Raw genomic sequence first — 23,394 nt, forward strand, 5'->3', positions numbered from 1 at the left:
GTTAAAGGTGGATGATGATGATGATGATTGCCCCACCTCTTACCCCTACACAGCTTTGAGCTGGACTATTTATCTGTAAGATAATTAAATATGACTATTTAACCAGGTTTGCAAACAAAATCGAACTTTTTACAGCTACAGATATAAATTCCCTGTAGAGTTTACAGTTGCTTCACAGCGATATAAATGTGGAAAAGCTCAGGCGTCCACCTCTTAGTTCACCTTTTTGTCCACCTAAAATATTCATAAGTATTACAAGCAATCAAGAGTTAATGAACAATCAACAAAGTATCATATACACTAGCAACCCCGCAATCTGATGCATAATTTTCAGCAATGTCAGGAATGCTCACAAAGAAACATGCTCAGAAAACTTACTACTAACTCAAGGTATCTTCCAAATAAGCTTCAAAATTGCATTTTTTTTATCAAATGTTAAATTCAGTCCTCTATATACGTAATACGTGCGCGAGGCTCAAACCTTTGTAGACTACTTCGTTTTAATTAATCTACTATTAAATCAAATATTAAAAATCCATCATCACCATCGTGGTGAACAGAAATAGTTTTTGCTGTGCTACAATAATTTTTAAAAGGTCGTTATGACAGCTATCCATATAAATAATCCGTTAGAGATAATGTTGTCAAGATACACAATTAGTCAATTCATAAAAAAAAACTGGATAACTGTTCAAAAGACAGTTTTAACGTGTGTGTCTTTTGAATTCTGTAAGTGTTGCTGAACGTTGCAAAGTTCGTTGCAAAGAAGATGATTTGACCTTCAATGTACAGTCCTGAGCAACTCGGTGCTTCTAGAATGGAACGTGAGCGGTAATGAAAACAACGACGATACACAAAAAGATGCAGTTTATGAAGAAGAAGAAAAAAGAAGAAGTGTTGGATACAATGTTGGAAGCGTGGTTGGAGGATGATGCGGATTTTGATTATACGACTGAGGAATGGTTGGATGATGATATGGAAGTTAGCACGCAAGATACTGCAAACCTGGAACACCTGGAAATATGTCAAATGTACGCTGCTCAATACATCAACGAGGGAAACATGAATATACATACACAGTATGATGTCAAGGACATGGATTCAGCAGATAGCAACGAGACATTAGAACAGCAGATAGCAAACAGAGATGCCGAGATAGAGCGACTGAACTTGCATTGGGAAAGAAGAAGCGGCAGCAAACTGTGTGCTTTGATTTAAGTACTTTTGATGGAAACGATGCAAAAGCTCGCTACTTTACTGGTCTTCCAAATTTCACTACACTCAAGATTTTATACGACTTTGTCCATGCAGGAATTTTGGTTTCATCACAGGTCCTAAGCAAAGAACAAGTTTTTATTATGGTTCTTATCCGCCTAAGATTGAATTTGTGTTTTATGACGATAGGTTATCTCTTTAATGTTTCAACAGCTACAGCAAGTAAATATTTTTATTCAGGATTGTACTCATTGTACAAGCAGCTACAAGGGCTTGTAAAGTGGCTTGATAGAGAGCTGTTGGATTATTATACTACTCTAATGTTTATAAATGTGTTTTCAAGGAGCATAACTTCAGTTATTAATTGCTTTGAGATTTTCTCAGAAAAGTCTAGCACTAAAGATGCCATGCTGAAAATGTATTCAAATTACAAAAATCACTACAAAACGAAAATTTTGATTACACCATTTGGCACTATTTCATAACTATTTCAACCGGATGATTTGATTCTCGCAGATCGGAGTTTTTCAAAACAAAAATGGGTGCACGATAAAAGTGCTGCTCTGAGGGTACCAGATTCTTCCACTAGAAAGCGACAGCTTAGCTCAGCTGCTGTTGAGCGAACAAGAGCTTTGGCCTCAGTGAGAAATGAAGTTGAGCGTTCCATAGGAGCACTACGGGGAAAATACACTATACTCAAAGGCCCTGTTATAATTACCATGATGAATCACAAACATAACGGTATCAACGTTTTGGATATGGCTGTAACAGTATGCTGTGCTTTGGTTAACCTTTGCCCATCTATCATTAAGTGAATGCAAACTATAAAGTTTGTTTAATAAATATATGGTCGCTGACACATCGTAGACATTTTATTTATTTTTGAGTTACAATTTTAATATGACAAGGTAATAGGACATAGTGCACTAATTAGCTGAGAACTGCGAACTCAGCCGATTCTATTTTTCAAGTGAGCTAGAAAACACCTTGAAAATCTTCCGAAGTTTCAAATTGTTTTGCTGAAACAGCTCACGAAATTGTATATACATGCTGTCAAATGAACTCTTTGCTCCTCCTCCTCTGCTCCAGAAATAACTTATACATGGTGATGGGAGTGCACCTGCCCACAAAGCTCACATGACTTTTATAAAGTTTGATTACATTCTTGTTGCAGCAACCTAGTTTTTACATTATTAGTATCAAATAAAAACACTTTTTCGAGTATCTCGATGATTTACATTATGCGCCTACTAAGGTTGATTTTTCGACAGTTTCATAATTATAATTCTTAATTTGTTTTCAGTAGGAGGCAACACCTTTACTTGTGGTTCAAACAGTAACTACCAACGTGACTTCTGAGCTCTTTTGAATGTTTGGCTCCCGTTTGACAGTTTGACTCGGCTCCCAGATGACAAGCATTTTGAGTTAGTTCGCAGTACTCAGCTAATTAGTTTCATTTAATTCATCTGCTTTCGGTAACGTAATATAATTAGTGAGTATTTTTGGAACTAGCACTGCTTCAAAAACTTAGATGCTTTTTCTGAATTGATTTTCCAGAAAATTTAATTTTTCCTTACCTTAATGAAGAGAGTAAATTTCGTCCGAAGTTAATTTCTTAAACAGGTTTATACAAATTTTCTACTGCGCTGGCTGGCTGACTCCAATAGGCGGGGAGTTCAGTTACAGAAATCTGTTAATATAATTATTGTTACCGGAGAACTTTAATTAGAGGACCATCTTGTAGTTTTTTTTTACCTTTTATCTAAACAAGTTTCTCTTGCGTAAAACAAAGCGTACAGTACTGCTGCAACATGTGAGCATGTTTCTCCAGCACCTGCAGTACAATCACAATTAGCTGAGTGAATCTCTCCAGGCTCTTTGTCGGCTGACTTAACAGCTTGTATTAATATCCAACATTCGGCTGGTGGATCATTAAGTCTCATGCTATGTATAACCTGCAAAACATAGTAAATATTAGTCCAATAGAATTAACGCCTTTAAATGCCTTGTTACCTTTCCAAACATCGAGAAAATATTTCCACTTGCACTTCTTTCACGAATCCTCTCTCAAAACTTTTGGCAGCTTCTAGTGATTTATGGTTGCTTACTGGTTCTCCGGTACGAAATGATAACGTATTTAGCAGATAGACCAAAACCATATCATAATCCACGGATAAAGGCAGCACCTTAGCGTCGTATGTGAAAGTGTATGGATCTTTCCCACCAACAACTGCAATCTTTTCTTTATACCGTTCTAGACCTTCACTCGATAATGTGCTTGTTTTTAAAGATAACATGGTGTTTGTTTATTTTAAGTAATGTTTGTCAACAAACATAGTGATAGAAGGGCATCTGTCAAACGGCACAAGCCAAACGTCAAACTCAAAAGCTACCCACCATTGGGTGCCACCCGTCAGCCGCCATTCACGCTCTTAAAATACTGGATTTGTGTTGCATTGGCCAAACATATAATGGAATGGCAAAAGTCTAGATGAGGAGAGATGATTGATTTTTATAGCTGTATTTTACTAGCAATAGTTAAATCCTTTTTCAGTCGACTCAGAATTCCATACTTCTTGGTAATTTTTTTGATGACATTGTCAATGTGAGAGTTGTACTTAAGTTTGTCATCAATAATTACGCCAAGATATTTAATCTCCCGAACGCGATCAATAGTCTCATCATGAATTACAACAGAGACGTTCTCATTTTCTCGATTCCGCGTAATTACCATACATTTAGTTTTACTTGTATTCAATTTCAACTGCTTATCCTTCAACCATCTACTTAGAGAACGCAAATCTTCATTCAAGTGTAAAACGGCATCATCTAAATCCTTAGCTGCAACAAATAACACAGTATCATCTGCAAAAAGATTAATGTCGCAAAATCGTAAAACACGTCTCATGGCATTAATATACATAATAAATAACAGGGGCCCTAATACACTTCCCTGGGGCACTCCAAGGTTATTCTCCACGGGGCTGGAAACAGAATCATTAAAACAGTCCGTTGAGTTCTGTCAGACAAATAGCTTTTAAAACATTTATATGCAGCACTCGTTATTCCAAAGCGCTTGATTGATCTTAACAATAAGGGCCTAGAAATTGTTTAAAAAGCGCGTTTTAGATCCAAAAAAAAAAACAGCAACAATCGTATCTTTACACTCCAAGTTATTTTTCCACTTCGCTAATACCAAATTCAACGCGGTTTCACAAGAATGACCTTCCCGATATCCCGATTGTTCTGATATCAACAAACTATTACTATTTAAATACTCCAACAGCTGGCCTTTAACAAAAAGTTCTAAAATTGCATTTTGTTGCAGTTGTGTGCAACATGGTGATGAAATGAAACTCTTCGGCTTTAATCGTTCCTGCAACTTTTTGAATAGGAACCACTAAGGATTCCTTCCATATTTGTTTTTGTTTTTTTTTTTTTTTTTTATTTATTATAGTCACTTTAACGCTCTTGGGTCATTCGTGACTTGTCCGGGGGTGAGATTTGAACTCGTGACTTTGGCGTGAGAGGTATGGATGCTAACAACTACGCCGGGGTCGCCCCCCTTGCATATTTGTGGCACATATCCAGTTTGCAATGATTCATTAATAAGGTCCAGCAAGATGTGGCCAATGACATGAAAGCAATTTTGAATAACTCTAGCATTAAAATTATCAACTCCAGCCGATTTTCGTAATGAAAAACAAATAACTCTAAGTTCATCTAATGTAATTGGGTGAAAACCTTTAAATCTACAACTACTATTAACTTACTTAACGATCCTACGCACCTCCAGGGGTGCAAAGGGCTTTTGTGAAAGATTTCCATCCTGGGCGATTACTAGCTTTGGCCTTGACCTGTGCGTTCCACAAGGTCGTTGAGCTTACTCTGCATGTCAGAGTGCCGTTGTGCTAATAACGCAACATCATCAGCCAAATCGAAGTCGTTGAGATCATCCATGGTAATAGGCTGCCACAGCAATCCACGGTTCGGTACACGGTCAACAGCTCCAACCATGATCTCGTCGATTACGATGAGGAACAGTAGCAGTGATAATATACATCCTTGGCTCACACCCGCGATTATCCGAATCGGGTCAGACAAAGCTCCGTTGTGCTACACTCTGGATGAGAATGCCTCGTACTGCGCTTCGATGAGGTTGACGATCTTATCAGGGACTCCCTTGCGTCTCAGAGCGCCCCGTGGTTTAGTCGGTCGAAAGCTTTTTCGTAGTCAATGAATACCAAGAACAGGGACTCTTGGAACTTATTGACCTGCTCCAAGATGATGCGGAGCGTGAAAATATGGTCCACACAGGATCTTCCAGCACGGAATCCTGCCTGCTGTCGTCGGAGAGTCGCGTCGATCTTCTCCTGTATCTGAATGAGGATAACTTTACACAGTAACATGATGCCTCGCCAGTTGTTGCATACAGTTGGATCCCCCTTCTTGGGGACTTTAACCAAAACGCCCTGCATCCAGTCGGCCGGGAAAGTCGCGGTGTCCCAGATATTGACGAATAGTTGATGCAACATTTGTGAGGATAGCATGGGGTCAGCTTTGAAAATCTCTGCTGATATGCGATCGACCCCCGGGGCTTTGTTGGACTTCATACTTCGGATGGCTGCTTCTATCTCCTGCAATAATGGAGCTTTAGTGTTGACGCGTGTAACGCGCCTCACCCTTGGTGGATCGAGATGGTTGGTTGACCGTTAAAACTTCGAGAAGTTGTTCAAAGTGCTCAAACCAACGTTTCAACTGGTCAGTGGGGTTGGTGAGCAACTGTCCAGTCGCGTCTTTCACAGGCATCCTTGGGTTCATCCTTGCCCCGCTCAGGCGTCGTGAAACATCAACTATTAACTGGCTGTTTTATTTCGTCGGGTTCATCGACCAATTAAATGGATTGATTAATCAATGAAACACTGTTGACAAAATAATCATTAAATTTAGATGCAATTACTTGTTCTGACTGTTCTAACCGTTATGGACCGCGGATTGCAATTACTAGGTTTTAATAAAGATTACAAAATTTTCCATAACTCTTTGCTGTTGTTTTGCTACTGATCAATCTTCCTTTGAACATATTCACAACGAGTTTTCTTTATCGGTTGTGAATACTTATTACGCGCGAATGAGTACCTACTCTAATGATTTTCATTATTTGATCTACAAAACTTTTTGAACCATTTGTCCGTTTTCCGTTTAAGACGCAAAAAATCCAAATTGTACCAGCTGTTCGAGTTTTTCAATGAAACAAACTTTTGCTCAACTATTTCATTGGTACACGTTTTTAAAGCGTTATTAAGAACAGCTGTAGATTCATCTAAGTTACCGGCCGCGAATGGAAAATCCACGCTTCTCTAAACAAGATTCGAAATAGCTTGCTTTGCAAAAATTTAAAAACAAAAAATCGTCATTTGAAATGGAACCACTTAACGATAGAACCGAGGGCAACCGTTTCTATCTTACAGGCATACATGTGCGTATTGCGCCACTGCTTGTTGCTTTTACACACGGCCGTTGAATCCAACTTATATTCGCAAAAACATAGGCCGCTCGTAGACCGAGCGAAATTGAATTCGTTTTTCCTCAATTATTTGAGTGATTAGGGAAGATACATAAATGACGTAGCATTTTAGGGTGATCAGCAATGTAGAAAATATGCTGCAAGGGGGAGGAGGACCAAAGCTGGTGCCTTATGAAACGTAAACAAACATTTAAAGTGCATCTTCACTTAGGAAAATAATCGAGAAAATTTTACTCAGCGTAGGTATATTCATCGACTGATTAGACTTCAATGTTCTTCATATTTTGCGGAAAATCGAGGACAAATTATTCAGTCTATAAATGACTTTAGTGCACTGAGAACGAAACCAGCTCAGAGAGTGAGTCACTTTGACTCATTCGTATGGAGTCGTATGGTCACTCAGCGCATAAGTAGTCTACACTTTTAGAAACATCTGCATACGAATGAGTAAAAGTGACTCACTCACTAGTTTGGTTTTCAGTGTGCACATTTGCGAAGTTGAGTAAACGGATCTCAAATTTGCGTTGGCTTCAACGGCCGTTTGTTTTCGACAACGCCTTTAGACATCACTGCGGGAAAAAGCAGAATCAATATTTTGAATGAGGGGTGAAAATTACTGCAGCTATTCACCGCTAGAGTGGCGATGCAAATAGATGGTAAAGGCGGATGCCCCAATATAAGAGAAAGATAAGTTTGAATTCGTGGTTGATAGGTAGGTTGAGATCTGTAACATTGCAAGTAGCTAATCCGGTTATTTTTTTTTTATATAATTACTTTATTTGTACAGGCTCAATCGAATAAACTTTACAGAGCCGAGTTATTCTTTGCGTTATACATTATTACTGTCTTAAATTTAAAGTTAAAGGAACTGGACCGAGTACTCGCGGTTGTCTCGAGGTTAGTGGAGATTTACAATTTTTTGGATGGGAAAAGGGAAGAAGGAGGTTTGAAATGTGGTTTACGATACAACTATTTAATTAATCCTAAAGCATGAAATTATTTCTATTCATCTTGAAAACAAACATTGAAAAAAAAACCCACACGTACAAAATACAAACTAAACACAAGGTTAATCAAACTTACAATCTAAGGTTAATATCCTTAAAGTAAACATATATGAGTTTCATAAACTCCAGATCGCGTCTAGCCAAAATATCCCGAACTGGAACATTAGGTTGTCTACCTCGAGCCCGAAGGGAATCATAAAAATGTGATCTGACTCCACGATACTCCGCACAAGACCAAAGGATGTGATCAGCGTCCTGGTAACCTTGTCCACATTCACAGAGATTGCTGTCTCCCAACCCCACACGGAACAAGTGAGCGTTTAGACAATAGTGATTGGACATGAGACGAGACATCACGCGTATGAAGTCTCGACTCAAGTCCAACCCTTTGAACCATGCAAACTTCGACACCTTAGGGATAATTGAATGTAGCCATCGTCCCAAGCTCCCTTCACTCCATTGATGTTGCCAGCTAACGAGCGACTGCTGACGATAAATAGAGAAAAATTCACTATAGGCGATCTGTCGATCATAAATGTCGCCTTCCATAGCGCCCACCTTCGCAAGTGAATCCGCCTTCTCATTGCCCAAAATTGAGCAATGCGAAGGGACCCACGCGAAGGTGATGATGAAAGAGCGCACGGATAAAGTACTAAGCAGTTCTCGTATTTTCAAGAGAAAATACGAGAAGTGCTTTACCGGCCTAATGGAACGGATAGCCTCGACAGAACTGAGACTATCCGTAAAAATAAAGTAGTGGTCTGGAAGAAGTGAAGCAATAGTTTCCAAAGTGTAGTGAATTGCTGCCAGTTCAGCCACATACACAGAACAAGGAGCTTCAAGTTTTCGAGAGGCGCTATGAAATTCATTAAATACACCAAAACCAGCGGACTCCTCTATTAGAGATCCATCTGTGAAAAACGTTCTTGCAGAATCAACATGGCCAAACTTTGCAGCGTATAATGACGGAGCAATCATAGAACGATGATGCTCTGGAATTCCGCGGATTTCCTGCGTCATAGATAAATCAAAATTCACTGAATTGCCGAAATCGGAGAATATTACACGATTGGGAATATTTCTTGAAGGGCTGACATCCTGTGTTAAATATAGGTAGTACAAAGTCATAAAACATGTTTGAGGATTTAGCTCCAGAAGCTTCTCAAAATTTTCGATCACCAGTGGGTTCATTACTTCGCAACGGGTGAGGAGCCTCAGAGATAACTCTGAAAAACGGACGGATAGTGGCAACATGCCCGCCAGCACTTCGAGACTCATAGTATGAGTCGAGTGCATGCATCCTAACGCGATACGAAGACAACGATACTGGATCCGTTCCAGCTTGATGATGTGCGTTTTAGCTGCCGACTGGAAGCAAAAACTACCGTACTCTAAAACCGATAAAATCGTTGTCCGGTACAACGTCAGAAGATCTTGTGGATGGGCTCCCCACCACGTTCCGGTAATTGATCGAAGGAAATTGATCCTTAGTTGGCATTTTCGTCTCAGATACTCAATGTGGGATCTCCAGGTGCATTTGGAATCGAACCAGACCCCGAGATATTTAAAAGACATGGAATGAGTGATCGGTTTACCCAAAAGTTGAAGCTTCGGTTGTGCTGGGCTATGCTTCCTAGAAAAAACGACCAACTCAGTTTTCTCCGTGGAGAATTCGATACCTAGCTGAATAGCCCAAGTAGACAAATTGTCCAAGGTATCCTGTAAGGGTCCTTGCAGGTCAACCTCTTTTGGCCCTGTGATAGACACTACGCCATCATCTGCAAGTTGTCTCAACGTGCAATTGTCACTAAGACAATTGTCAATTTCTCTAACGTAGAAATTGTACAAAAGGGGGCTTAAACATGAGCCTTGGGGGAGACCCATGTAGCTAAATCGAAAAGCTGTAGAGTTTCCATGAGAAAAGCTCATATGTTTTTCTGACAGCAAATTGTACAAAAAATTATTCATTAATGGAGACAATCCACAAGCGTGGAGTTTCTCTGAAAGAACTTCAACGGATACTGAATCAAAAGCCCCCTTGATATCCAAGAACACAGAAGCCATTTGCTCTTTCTTAGCAAAAGCCAACTGAATTTCCGAGGAAAGCAACGCGAGACAGTCGTTCGTTCCCTTACCCCTACGGAAACCAAATTGAGTATCTGAAAGAAGGTGGTTCGTCTCAACCCATTTGTCGAGACGAAAAAGGATCATTTTCTCCATCAATTTCCGAATACATGACAGCATCGCGATGGGCCGATACGAATTGTGATCCGACGCGGGTTTATCAGGCTTTTTAATGGCTATCACCCTCACTCGTCTCCAATCGTCGGGAACAATATTGAGCTCCAAGAACTGATTGTACAAGTTCAACATGCGCCTCTTAGCGACGTCTGGGAGGTTTTTCAGCAAGTTGAACTTGATTCTATCAGATCCCGGGGCAGAATTGCCACACGAAAGGAGAGCGAGTGAAAGTTCCACCATTGAAAAAGGCTGACTGATGTCGTCTACCGAATTCGCGGTTTCGCGAGGAATCAACTGCGACGGCACGGAATCCGGACACACTTTTCGCGCAAATTTAAGAATCCATTGATCCGAACATTCCTCGCTTTCGTTGTTAGTAGACCGGTTACGCATTCTTCGCGCCGTACTCCAAAGCGTATTCATAGACGTTTCGCGCGACAATCCGTCTACAAACTGCCGCCAGTAACCCCGTTTTTTGGCCTTGATGAGGCTCTTGAGTTCGCGTTCAAGAGATGTGTATGCGTCGAAATGCTCGCGTGTTCCGCGTTTCCGAAAAAGTTTAAACGCGTCGGACTTTTTACGGTAAACCTCCGTGCATTGTTGATCCCACCAGAGCGATGGTGTTTTCTTACGAATAGACGATCGCGGCACCGGTCGTGTTTGAGCTTGAAGTGCGCTGTCGACGATGAGATTAGAGAGGAAATTATATTCCTCCAACGGCGGAAGCTCTTCCACTGACGATACTGTATCGTCTATCGCGGATTGGAACTTAGTCCAATCGATGTTACGGGTTAGATCATACGCGACGTTAACGGATTCTGACGAGTTGAACCCACTGGCAATCGAAATTTTGATCGGCAGATGATCACTACCGTGCGGATCCTGGATTACATGCCAAGTGCAATCCAACGATAGTGAATTGGAGCAAAAGGTGAGGTCTAATCTGCTACCATTCGAGGATGGACCAGCCAAACGTGTTACTTCTCCATTGTTAAGTATTGTCATGTTGAAGTTGTCGCAGAGATCATAAATCAAAGTAGAACGGTTATCATCGTACAGTTCCCCCCAGCCTGTACCGTGGGAGTTAAAATCTCCCATGATCAACCATGGAGCGGGAAGTACCGCACATATGTCGAAAAGTTGTTTGCGATTAACAGAGACTCTAGGAGCAATATATACAGAAGCAATACAAAGGCTCTTACCTTTAATGGTAGCCTGACATGCGACAACTTCAATACCGGGGAATTCGGGAAGATTCACTCTATAGAAGGAATGGCACTTTTTGATCCCCAAAAGTACCCCTCCTCCACGTGAATCCTCACGATCCAATCGAATAATGTTAAAATCGTAAAAAGGGAGATCAATTTCTGAAGAGAGCCATGTTTCACAGAGGGCAAATGCATCGCAATTATTGTTATGGACTAAATACTTGAACGAATCTAATTTCGGAATAAGACTTCGACAATTCCACTGTAGAACAGTGATCAAATCCCCGACCTCGTTTGGAAAATTATCCATCGAAGGAGATGATAGCTGCAAGAAGGGGCCATTTTGAAGTCAATTGCTTCAAGAAGGATTTCACAGTGGGAAGCAATGTGAGGACAATGCTTTTCAGAGGATCAGAAATGTTGAGGTATTTGAGAATACCGTCCACAATGTCATCAAATGAGAACAGCCCAGATGAAGAAGGGGTTTCTGTTCTTAAAATTGGGGCATCAGGGGTTTTGGATGTCGCCGGAAGAGGTGGAAAATCCTGGGTATAATCAGTTCTGCGGAATCCAGGAGGAGTAGAAGTCTCCTTTTTTCCACCACTCCTTGATTTGGGCAAGCTGATTTGGGGTTCTTGATCTGCAACTTTCCGCGAACGGATGCGTTTTCGTTTCCGGGCAGAACCTTCCGGAAAACTGAAAGAAACTCCCTCCTCAGCCAAGTCAGAGCCAGACTCGTCATCTGACAAAAGAGCGAAGGGATTTGTTTCGTTGGTCGATGGCTTGGCTGTCTTAAGCATTTCTGCAAAAGACCGCCTGGAACGTTCCTTAAGGGAGCGTTGCATTTTGTCCCCGAGCTGTTTGTACGCCGGGCACGACGAGAGAGCATGAGGAGGAGTTCCGTTGCAGTACACGCATTTTGGTGCAGTAGCTGCGCAGGCGCCATCCTCATGCTTCTCCCCGCATGTGGAGCAGCGTGCCTTGTTGCCGCAGTGGGAGGCCGTATGTCCCAACCGCTTACAATTCTGGCAGTTCATGACCCGAGGTACAAACAACCGCACAGGAAGACGAAGTTTTCCCAGCTCGATGTATTGAGGAAGGGCAGATCCAGAAAAGGTCACCCGAAACGAGTCTGTGGGGGTAAAACTCTTTTTACCCTCGCTGAGCGATACTGACTTCATTCTATGAACGGCCAGTATCTTTACCGGAGGAAGCAAGGGGTTCTTGAATCGGCCAACCGCTTGCTTCTCCAGTATCTCGGGGTTCAGGCTCGCCTCAGTGACCACGCCTTGGATCTCCACATCAGAAGCTGGAATGTACACCCTATATTCCAGTGTGAAAAACTGGGAAACAGCAATTTCATTGGCCTGTTTCAGGTTAGCGACGGTCACACGAAGTTTGTTGTGCCTAACCTTCGTTATTTCGGTCACGGCAGAGAATCGCTTTGTCAGATCATCAGATATCTGAACAACATTCAAGGGTTTGTTTTTGGGCTGAAAATAGACAACCCATGGGCCAGTCGAGTCATTCGGGTAGGCCCGCAATCTGGTGCTTTTCTCATCCTGCCCATTGACAGACTGAGACGACGAACCAGGGATGACATCATCATTATTCTGAGATGAATGGTCATCCATGTCGTCTTCTGACAAAACATCCATTTTGTTCAACTAGTGGGAGCGCAAAACGCTCTCCCACTGAACGCAAAGACACAATACACAGAAAACACTACAAACACAGAAATACAAAATGAAAATTTAACTAATGGGGGAGGAAAAGAAACAAGGAAAAAACAAAAACTTATCTGATAATCCTATACTACTACCACCGAGCGTTATATGTGTAGGCGTTTACACAGATGGCTGGAAGAGACGCGCTGCGTGGATGACCTTCGTTGTGGTGCACTTGATCGAGGCTCGGTACTCAGCGCACACAGGCGCACGATGATTGATGAACGATGTAGATGTAGAAACGGGTGCTCACACTCGATGATGATGATACGTGAGCGGGTATGCGCGAGCGCGTATGCGTGACCACGCAACGATGATGCCCAAATTGGTTTGCGAAATACCAATAGCACGGATTAATCGTTCCGAAAATGGCACTTTGTACTAAAAAAAAAACTCACTTTTCGATCAATTTACCGGGAACTATGCCAGGAGTCACTTAGTGAGAAAAAAACTGATAATTTATATCAAGCGAATACCGAGAAAACTTCCAAAACAACGGAGCGCGAAACAAGTCGACCGTACTTCTTGCTAGGACGCAGTGAATCCGGTTATTTGAACACATCCAATAATGGAATAGGAATAGGATGACCATGATTTTCCCAGAGCTAGTCAGCAAAATTGACGGCTTGTGTCAAAACGCAAGAGTTTCACTGATGCTAAGAAGGGATTTTCAGTTGTTAATCCATGAGTAGGAACTTTTTATGTTCCATTTAAAAGATCTAAATTTTCTCAGCAAATGGCGTTTGTACAGACTTCTAAAGAATTTGTATTTGTTAACTCGATCATCTAGCGATCTGACACAAAATTTTCTTCAACCAGTGAATAGGCACAGTTGTTTATTATTTGCAGATCATAAAATATAGATAACATTATGAAGACAAAATATCGTACTGACTCGGAATTCGAACACTTAGTCCATAAATCCGGTCGCTTTTAAAAATGGCTTATCACTGCCTACCAAGCTCAAAATTGCAAGAATATTTTTTTGTATCGTTTTGAATCATCACACATGACATTGTTAGTTATGTTACAAAGTAGTCGTAATATTTAACAATTAGTTAAATATCCAACTTAATTTCTGCCTGGTATTCGGTTCATACCGGTATGTATATAGATAGCTCCTTGAAATTTCAACCTAGTAAAAGTAAAACGATTGTCATCATATGAATTAGTAATTCGAGTAAGAATGCAAGAAGTATTACAATTCTACAATAACCTTATTCGTATTTTATTTGTTCAACCGATTGAGTACAGATTTATGTCTAAAATTCGATTAGTAAACAGTAGAACTTTGGAAAATATCTAAGCACTGAGTTTTTCCTCGACCCAATCGTGGAAGAAACCAACATCGACGAACACGTCAGGTTGTTCTCCTCCGCAAGCTCCACCGAAGGTATAGCTGGCAACACCGACCACAGAGTTTTCGAACACAGCTGGACCTCCGTAATCGCCGAAACAGGCACCGCTGTGACCTTCCTGGTTGTGGAAGCACAGGGCTCCCTCGTAGAAGGCATCTCCCAGGTAGTTCTTGCACTCTTCGGTAGTGAAAGCGGTAAACGTGTTGTACTTGAGTTTGTAGCTGGTGTTCCCCTCTTCCGACGTACGTCCAAAACCAGTGAAGGTGACCGAATCATCGAAAGCGAATGGCGTTCCATTGACAGTCACGAACTCAACATAATCACTGAATTGAGCTGGTTTGCTCAGTTCAATCAGAGCCAGATCGTACTTGAAGGTTTGATGGTCAAACTCTTCATGGACGTAGAAGGTCTTGACATTACGGAACTGTCCACCCATCATCAACCGTTCGCTACCGAAGAAGACACGGAAAGCTTTTTCTGGATACCTGCAGATTCAAACAAATCTTTTAGCTACAAATCCCTACCAAACCCAATCATAGCAAAAACTCACTGCGTCTCTCCATCGAAGAAGCAGTGCGCAGCAGTCAGCACGAATCGCTCATGGACCAGCACGCCTCCGCAGTGCAGCTTTCCCTTGTGGGTCAGCGCCACCTGATACGGGAACTGGCCCTTCTCGGCGAACTCTCCATCAACGACGGCCTGAGCACAGCCAACGAAAGCGGCTACCAACAAGACGAACACCTTCATTGTTCTTTAGTTTTGACTATTGATCACTTGATATTTGTAAAACTGTGTAGTTTGTTCACTACTGCTACTGCATCGACTGATGACTTTACTCCACTCAGGACCTTGTATTTATACTCAATTCTTCAATCGATTCAGTAAATCTGAGATATCTCTAGGGGCACTTGAAAAACTAATTCCTTACCCTTTTGACAACTCGATGTACTGATAAAACTGTATTCCTTTTTTTTTTGTCAACGCTACCTGTTACGACGATGTCTCGTAAGACTTAAGTCAAGTTGCAAGTAGAATGTTTACAGTCAAAGTGAATTAAGTCTATGTTTACGATCTGCTTCAGCATTGTTTGCCTCTTCATTTCATGACAAGTATTACGTAATGAAACCAAGCGCTTTAAGTGTCTCGGACAACAAATTGCGTGAGTTCTTAGATAAATATCAACAGTTTTCAAGTACCAATTTTGACTCAGGTTACATAAACTGTTTCCAACCGTTCGAGTGCATACCCCCCACGATGTGGTCAGTGGTTTTTGCGATACTATTTCTATGTCAACAGCAGCTATCTACCGCGTATGGATCACGTAGATGGCCATTTTGCCGAAAAGAAACAGTTCCCATATCAGGTGGCACTACTCAAAGATGAACGACTGCACTGCGGTGGATTAGTGCTAACCAAAACATGGGCCGTAATGGCAGTGCATTGTCCGATGGAAGGAAAACATCTGCAATCTATGGAAAGATTCTGGTTTTCGGAACACAATGATCATTAGGACGTTCGCAATGCTGTTGTATTTTATATGGACTGTTTCAATTTGAAATTAGAACACAAACACACCCCTTGCAATGCTGAGTGGCAGTTTCATTATTCTAGTACTCGAATATATTCACGGCGAATGAGAACGACTCAAATTTGAGTTTAGTTCACTCATAATCGCCAAAAGTGCAGGAGCTCAGCGATGAGTAAAATTTGTCTCATGGTTTCCTGTAGAAAACCTAAAAAATCTGCCGGAAAATGAGGAAATTGACGAAAATTTTATTCAGTCTCGGAGTAGTACCAATAGACTGAGTGAATCCAATCTTTACCTTTCTCAAATTCGGGAATTTTTCCCTGGAAAATCCTGGAAAAACCTGGGAAAATATGAGGCAAATTAACTCATCGCTGAGTTCCTGCACTTTTGGCGATTATGAGTGAACTAAACTCAAATTTGAGTCGTTCTCATTCGCCGTGTTGGCAACTGCTCGACTATTCTGAGCGGATTTGAAACACGATTTATTTAGGCCGTTCGCAATGCTGAGTTTCAAAATTGTTTCAAACTACTCGTCAATTCTATAATTTGAAACTGTCAAAAATAAAACTGCAACACGATCAGCGCAACGCACAGTTTTAAAACATGTTTGTAATCATCAAGTTCCATAAACTTTACTGTTCTCTATGAAGTCCTCCGTTTTTTTTTGTGGAGCTCTTCGAAACATCTTCAACACATCCAAAGAAATTTGAAACAGAGTTCCATTCGTGTTTCAAACTCGCTCAGAAATAAAACAGAATAGTCGAGCAGTTGCAAATCTGGTGCAAAATAGTGCTCGAATAATGAAACTGCAACTCAGCATTGCGAGAGGTGCGTTTCTGTTCTAGTTTCAAATTGAAACAGTCCTTATAAAATACAACAGCATTGCGAACGGCCTCGTGTTTAAAACACGAATGGAACTCTGTTTCAAATTTCTATGGATGTATTTGTGGAGCTTCTATTCTGACAGAAGGCATACGCACAAGGGAAACCTATAGTCGCTATATTCATAGTCTGGCAGATATAATCTCGGGAACCAATTGAGCTGTCAAATAGCGGAACCAATCGAGCAAATCACGACCAACAACAGCAAAGATCACATTAGCTATTGCGAACAAAACTTCGGAAACCGTTTTCACGTGACTCAAGGCTCGCCTACGGAAACTAACATTATCTTTGGGTTCGGGAAAGTTTTCCCTATCCGATAATGCTGGTAATTTGCGTTCGATTGGTGAGGGAAGAATAATCAACGTTTTGTTTATTTAAGTTGATAGTACCTTTTTAATTGTTGGTCTACAATATATTGAATTGGTTCCGCTTTATGATAGATCGAAATTCTATCCGCCAGACTATAAATATAGCGACTATAGGTAAAACGAGGAGAAGAAACGAAATCTCATTCTGTTATTGTTCGGGGTCGGCAAATTTATCGAGCAAATACATTTGCTTTACATCATAGACATCTCTCAAGAATCCAGATGACTCCTAATTTTTCCAAAGATCTTCAGGTGATTAGAGGTCTACAACATATTTTCTGGATATTTTTCAATACTTCTGGTTCATCAATTATTCTGAAGATCCTCTACTGTCCAATAATTCAAATGCCGTCTCTCACATATTCTGTTATGATACCAGGTTGCTCAGAAATTATTCCAAAGGCCATCAGGTGATCAGAGATCGTCATTAAATCTTCAGGATGTTTTTTCATGCCTTCAGGATAAATGGGTACTATTCTGAAGGTATCCAACCAATCAAATTGCGTCTCTCAGATATTCTCTTATGATACCACGTGGCACAGAAATTATTTCAAAGATCTTCAGGTGATCAGATCAGATCTCCATACAATTCTTTGGGTATTTTTTTTAATAATTCAGGTTTGATCAACTATCATTCTGATGATCTTCAACCGCCCAACATTAATATAACATCTCTCAGAGATTCGCTCATGATACCAGATGTCTCAGTAATTATTGCAAAGACCTTCAGATGCTCAGAGGTCTCCAAACACATCTCTGGATGTATATTTTTTTCAAAACTTCGCGGATCAGTGACCACCCTGCATGTTTCGACAGTAGAATCGTCCGAAACCTGTTCTCGTGGTTACTCGTTACCTAACACTGGATTACGTTGTTGTAATCATCTTGTTCCAGGAAACATTCTTGAATCAGAATCACCTTTTCCGTTCGTGCTAAAATCACCGCAGCAAGCAAAATTGCCACACGCACACATTTGATGGATGAATGCCAAACACCTTTTAAAACTGTGCGTGGCGGTGATCGGTTTGCAGTTTCATTTTTGACAGTTCCAAATTTTAGAACTGTCGAGTAGTTTGAAATAATTTTGAAACTCAGCATTGCAAATGGCCATTGGGACTCGGAAACTTCTTCTTCTTCGCATTGCAAGCCTATTGCATATCACATATTAGCTTATTGCTTGCTCTCAACTTAGTGTTCCAAACAGATGCACTTTCGAAGCCTGCACCATTTTTGCATTAGTATAATTGTGTTGCAAGTACAATCATACTATATGCCCGGGGAAGTCGAGAATTTTTCCAACCCGAAAAATTCGTAAACCGGACCGAGAATCGAACCCAGTTGCCTCCAGCATAGTCTTGCTTTTTTCCGTGATGGGTATTTTGATCACTGCGACCAGCACTTAGATCTATTTTGATATATTCCCCTTTTTAATATTGCTTTATCAGCACGTATCACCATTTTATGAAGCGACCGACACAGACTGACCAAAAGCATTTTCCCAGTCAGGTATTACATTTCGAATGAATTACACTACTCGGCTGGGAACTGAGTTCCAAATATCAAAGGGTTCTGTCAGCCCCTTATCCAGAAAAATACGCCTCTTATTGAAGATTGCTGTACAAGAGCATAGCAGGTGTTCAGAGTCTTCCTTTTCTATGCCACATAATCAACAAATGTCATCTTGAAGTTTTCCTATTAGCTTCAAGTGATAGTAATGGACAGTGCCCTGAGATCTTTCTTTGATAGTTCAAGAATTTTACTAGTCATTGAAATGCTCGGATTAATAAACCGTTTCGACTGCCTAGCAATGAGAGTGTTGTTCGAATTGGTCTCCACTTTCATTTTTTCCCATTTCTTGAACTCCATTCTAAGAGAGCAAGCAGAAACTCCACAGAATGGTTCTGGTCCTATAAATTGTTGAGATGATTCAAGTCTAGCTAGTGTGAAGTTTTCCTATTAGCTTCAAGTGATAGTAATGGACAGTGCCCTGAGATCTTTCTTTGATAGTTCAAGAATTTTACTAGTCATTGAAATGCTCGGATTAATAAACCGTTTCGACTGCCTAGCAATGAGAGTGTTGTTCGAATTGGTCTCCACTTTCATTTTTTCCCATTTCTTGAACTCCATTCTAAGAGAGCAAGCAGAAACTCCACAGAATGGTTCTGGTCCTATAAATTGTTGAGATGATTCAAGTCTAGCTAGTGTGTCGGCTTTCTCATTCCCTTGAATTCCACAGTGACCAGGAACCCAAAATAGGTTCACTTGGTTTTGGCAAGTTGCATTTTTCGAGTTGCATTCCACATTCCCATACAAGTTTAGAATTACATGTTGCTAATTTCAAAGCATTTAGTGCTGCTTGGCTATTAGCCATAATGCAGATATTCGAATGTCTATAATTTCTACGCAAGCAGCCCAGTAGCCCATAGATATTGAGATATTTATACCTGGACCTGTAACCCCTGCTCCTACACGATTATCCAATCTAGAGCCGTCTGTATAAAAGACACACGCATGAACAATGACCCGCTGTGTTACTTGCGTTCGCTTTTGTCCTCCACCGAAAATGGTCCATCCGAGTCGAGTCTTTGCCGCTACTGGTTCTCCACTGCGTCGAGACAGTAGTGAGCCTTTGCAGCCTCCCTAGCTTCTTCTGAGCTGATTTTTCATTAGTTTTAGGCCACCAAACCAATGATGCATACGTTATTCTGGGTCTTACAATCGCCAAATAAATCCAGTGGATCATTTTAGGATTCAGTCCCCATTTAATACCAAAATTGTTTACCTATTCAAAGAGAATTTGTTGCCTTACTAATGACTTGCTCTAGATGCGAATTTCAATTTAGTTTGAAAGTTCTAAAATTATTCCTTTCAGATTAATACTATTAATTAACATTTTTTTTCTTCGTGTGAATGGTACAATAGATGTTTTAGATGGATTAGGCTGTGTTCCATTTGGCGAATTTTCACTTAAACTTGACAGATGGAAAATTTCCAAATTAACCTGCTATTCCAGCAGACTTATATCTGACAGACAAGGAATCAATTTTGACACACACCTTCTCGAAAATTGGCCGATCAACAACAGAGGGATTTTCGAACATTATAATTTAGTTTCGAAGTGTCAAATTTAAGTGAAAATTCGCCAAATGGAACACAGCCTTAATATTCAATCCTTCGCTAGTGCACCACGATGAACCATAATTTAAAGCAATTTGCATTCTACTTGAAATGACATAGTCATATTTTCCACGCACTAATATGACTATATCATATGCGAAGCCAATAAGGGGTCGACCATAAATTATGTCACACATTAAGGGGGAGGGGTTTTTTTGAAAACTGTGACGAGCCATACAAAAAAATAAGGTTCATACAAAAAATGTGACAAAGGGTGTAGGGGGGGGGGGGTTGAACATGTGCCACATTTGCGTGACATAATTAATGGACCATCCCTTATCTCGAAGCCCTGTGCTTCTAAGTTTTTGAGAAGGTCATCAACTATTAAAGGCCACAGTAGAGGTGAAAGAACACCTCCTTGAGGGCACCCTTTTACAGCTCTTACTGTTATGGATGAGCTTCCAAGGTTTGCTGAGATTTCTCTTTTGCTAAGCATTTCGTTAATCCAATTAACTATGCTTTTATCGAACTCATGTTTTATCATAGCGTTTTTCATTGAGTGATAAGATGCATTATCAAATGCTCCTTCAATATCAATGAACGCTGCTAGGGAAATTTCTTTTGATTCAAAAGATTTTTCTAGTTTTGTAACCAGCGGATGAAGAGCTGTTACGGTTGATTAACCAGTTTGATATGCAAACTGATATTTATTAAAAGGAATTGTAACCAAATACTTTGACTTTAAATACACATTTATTTTTTTCTCCATTATCTTCAGCATCGGCCTGAAGGATTTAGGAGACGTTTTATCCTTTTTGCTAGCCTTCGGAATAAATATAACCTTAACTTGACGCCAGTTTATTGGAATATATTTTATCATCACCACCATCTTTGACATTTTAGCCATACAGACTGTTTAAAGTGACTTAATCCTATTCTTAAAAACTGGTCTACTTATATTAAAATCAAAAACATCACACACATCATTAAACAGTCTGCAACATCTATCGAGAGGATTGTTATAACCGTAAGCAGTACGATGTTCGGGAGTCCACAGAAAGTAATAGTTGCGGAGACGGCGAGCTGGAGTGTGGAAATTGATGTTCCCGAGCAATCAACTGCAGTCAATATGATTACTAATCATGTCAAATATGAACATCCTCTGGAGAAAGACTCGGCGATTTGTTAGTGTTTGCAGTCCAATAAGCGCCCATCTATGCTGCTCAGCATGACATGGAGCCCAAATTTGTACTCCATATTCAAGAACACTGCGGACCATAGAGCAGTACAGCGCTTTCAGGGCGTACACGTCGTGGAATTGCGCAGTATTGCGGCGCAAAAATCCTAGCATGGAGTTGGCCTTTGCAGCTGTCATGGATATGTGCTCGTTAAACCGTAGTTTGCTGTCCAAGATGAGCCCAAGATCCTTAATGGCATTAACCCTTTCCAGCGGCGATTGATTCATAGAGTAATCAAAAATGATCGGAGAGTGATAGCGGGTAAGGGTAATCACTTTGCATTTGGCAGCATTATTGGCTTGCATTCCATTCATCTGACACCAGGATGACAATCGCTCTATATCAGCTTGAGATCATCCGCATATAGTAACTTACAGGAACTTAGCATATCACATACGTCGTTAATAAACAGAACGAAAATGAGAGGTCCTAGGTGACTCCCTTGTGGAACCCCCGATGGTATATGGACTACCTCGGATCTGGAATCACGTACCTTAACGAAAACCTTCCTGGATAGTAAGTATGATTTCAACCAACAAACGATCCACGGTGGAAGACCAAGGTGGTTTAGCTTCATAATGGCTAGGTCGTGAGGGACTTTGTCAAAAGCCTTAGAGAAGTCGATGTAAACGGAGTCCACTTGCTGACGCTTCTTGATGCTACCTATAAGAGTGTTCGTGTAAGTCATCAAGCTTATTGGAATATAGCTGGTGGTGCTTGCTTTGTAGTTGCGCTTTTTCCGACTGAGCTAAGGAAGGGCCCGGAAACTTCTAGAAGCATATCGGACTAATCAAAACGGATGGACAATTTGCTTTCGGAGGCAATGTGAAACCGATTGCTCTGAGATGGACTCTGCTACTGGATGATACCGAGATGCTTATTTCCGTATGGGGAAGGACTGTTACTAACGAAGGTCCCAGTGGCCTGTTCTGGCTAATGAAGTAAAACTCGTTCGGTTGAAACAATGTACTGGTGAGTAGGAGTAGAAATTAGTAAATTTTCTAAAAAAAAAATATTGCAGGGTGATTCTTTAGATCCCATGGGCCGTGACCAACGGCTTTTTATGCCTTCAGAAAAATCCCACCGACCTCGGCTGGGATTGAACCCAGACCCATTGGGGTGAGAAAGTAGTCACGCTTACCACTACACCACCGACGCCGGCTTAAAAAAAAATGATGTGACCTGATAGTTTTTTGACCTCGGCTAAGATTGAACCCAAATCAACTGGGGGAAGTGAGAAGATGAGTTTTTTGGAGTGGCATGTGTTGTACGAGTTCCATGAGGACTCAATTGAGACGGTTATGCAAACGAGTTTATTTGGATGTCTCATTAAATATCTGACTTTGAGTCAAATAAACGAAAAAATATAACGATAATTTATTTTTTTTTTTATTTGTTTCAATAACTTCTAAAACTCTTCATGTCTATTCAATTCGTTTTGATACTAAAAATCTTGCCGATCATTCCCATAAACAGTATCAAACATCCATATACGTCAATCGAGATATAGATAGGTATTCGAACCATCCTCTTTGACTTCCCCCAAATGACTCAAAACAAACTCAATCAACTCGAGCTTGTCACAACCAAAACCACCCGAATTTATGTTGAAGCGAGCGATTTTAATTACGATTTAATGATCTAAAACCTAACCGACTCTGTCACGTCGTTCGTCGTCTGCCGGCTTTGAGCTATTGTCTTCTGTCCATTTTACACACCCGTCACCATCCGTTACTATCAACCGTCTTCTATTCTGCTACAAACGCAAAATAGCAGCTTATTATGGCTATCCCTGTAACTCTTCCCTTCATTCCTCAAGCTTCTAGCTATGCTTCAACCATACAGAAGAAGATTAACAACAAAAAATCACTTGACTTGAGCCGCACGCGATAAGTGCGCGCCAATTAACATATTACGAACGCTTTTTCGGGAGCCAAGCGCCCATACCAAATGTCAGCCTAGATCAGGATCTCAG

At 40.7% G+C, this 23,394-nt stretch overlaps 1 protein-coding gene and 1 pseudogene across 1 annotated transcript; both read right to left on the minus strand.

Annotated features, from left to right (window-relative positions):
- Window positions 1–2,830: 2,830 nt before the first annotated feature.
- Window positions 2,831–3,512, minus strand: LOC135714320 (uncharacterized; annotated as a pseudogene).
- A 10,679-nt stretch (window positions 3,513–14,191) lies between these two features.
- LOC135714295 (chymotrypsin-2-like) lies at window positions 14,192–15,071 on the minus strand. Its single transcript, XM_065237631.1, has 2 exons — window positions 14,834–15,071; window positions 14,192–14,768 (listed from the first exon to the last, which is right to left on the minus strand). Exons 1-2 carry the CDS (start codon window positions 15,028–15,030, stop codon window positions 14,228–14,230), a joined length of 738 nt encoding a protein of 245 aa, XP_065093703.1. The 5' UTR covers window positions 15,031–15,071; the 3' UTR covers window positions 14,192–14,227.
- Window positions 15,072–23,394: the final 8,323 nt, after the last annotated feature.

This window comes from Ochlerotatus camptorhynchus, unplaced genomic scaffold (genome assembly GCF_037179485.1).
Source record: "Ochlerotatus camptorhynchus isolate MF236.1 unplaced genomic scaffold, CSIRO-AGI_Acam_v1.1 ptg000639l, whole genome shotgun sequence".
NCBI lineage: Eukaryota > Metazoa > Arthropoda > Insecta > Diptera > Culicidae > Ochlerotatus > Ochlerotatus camptorhynchus.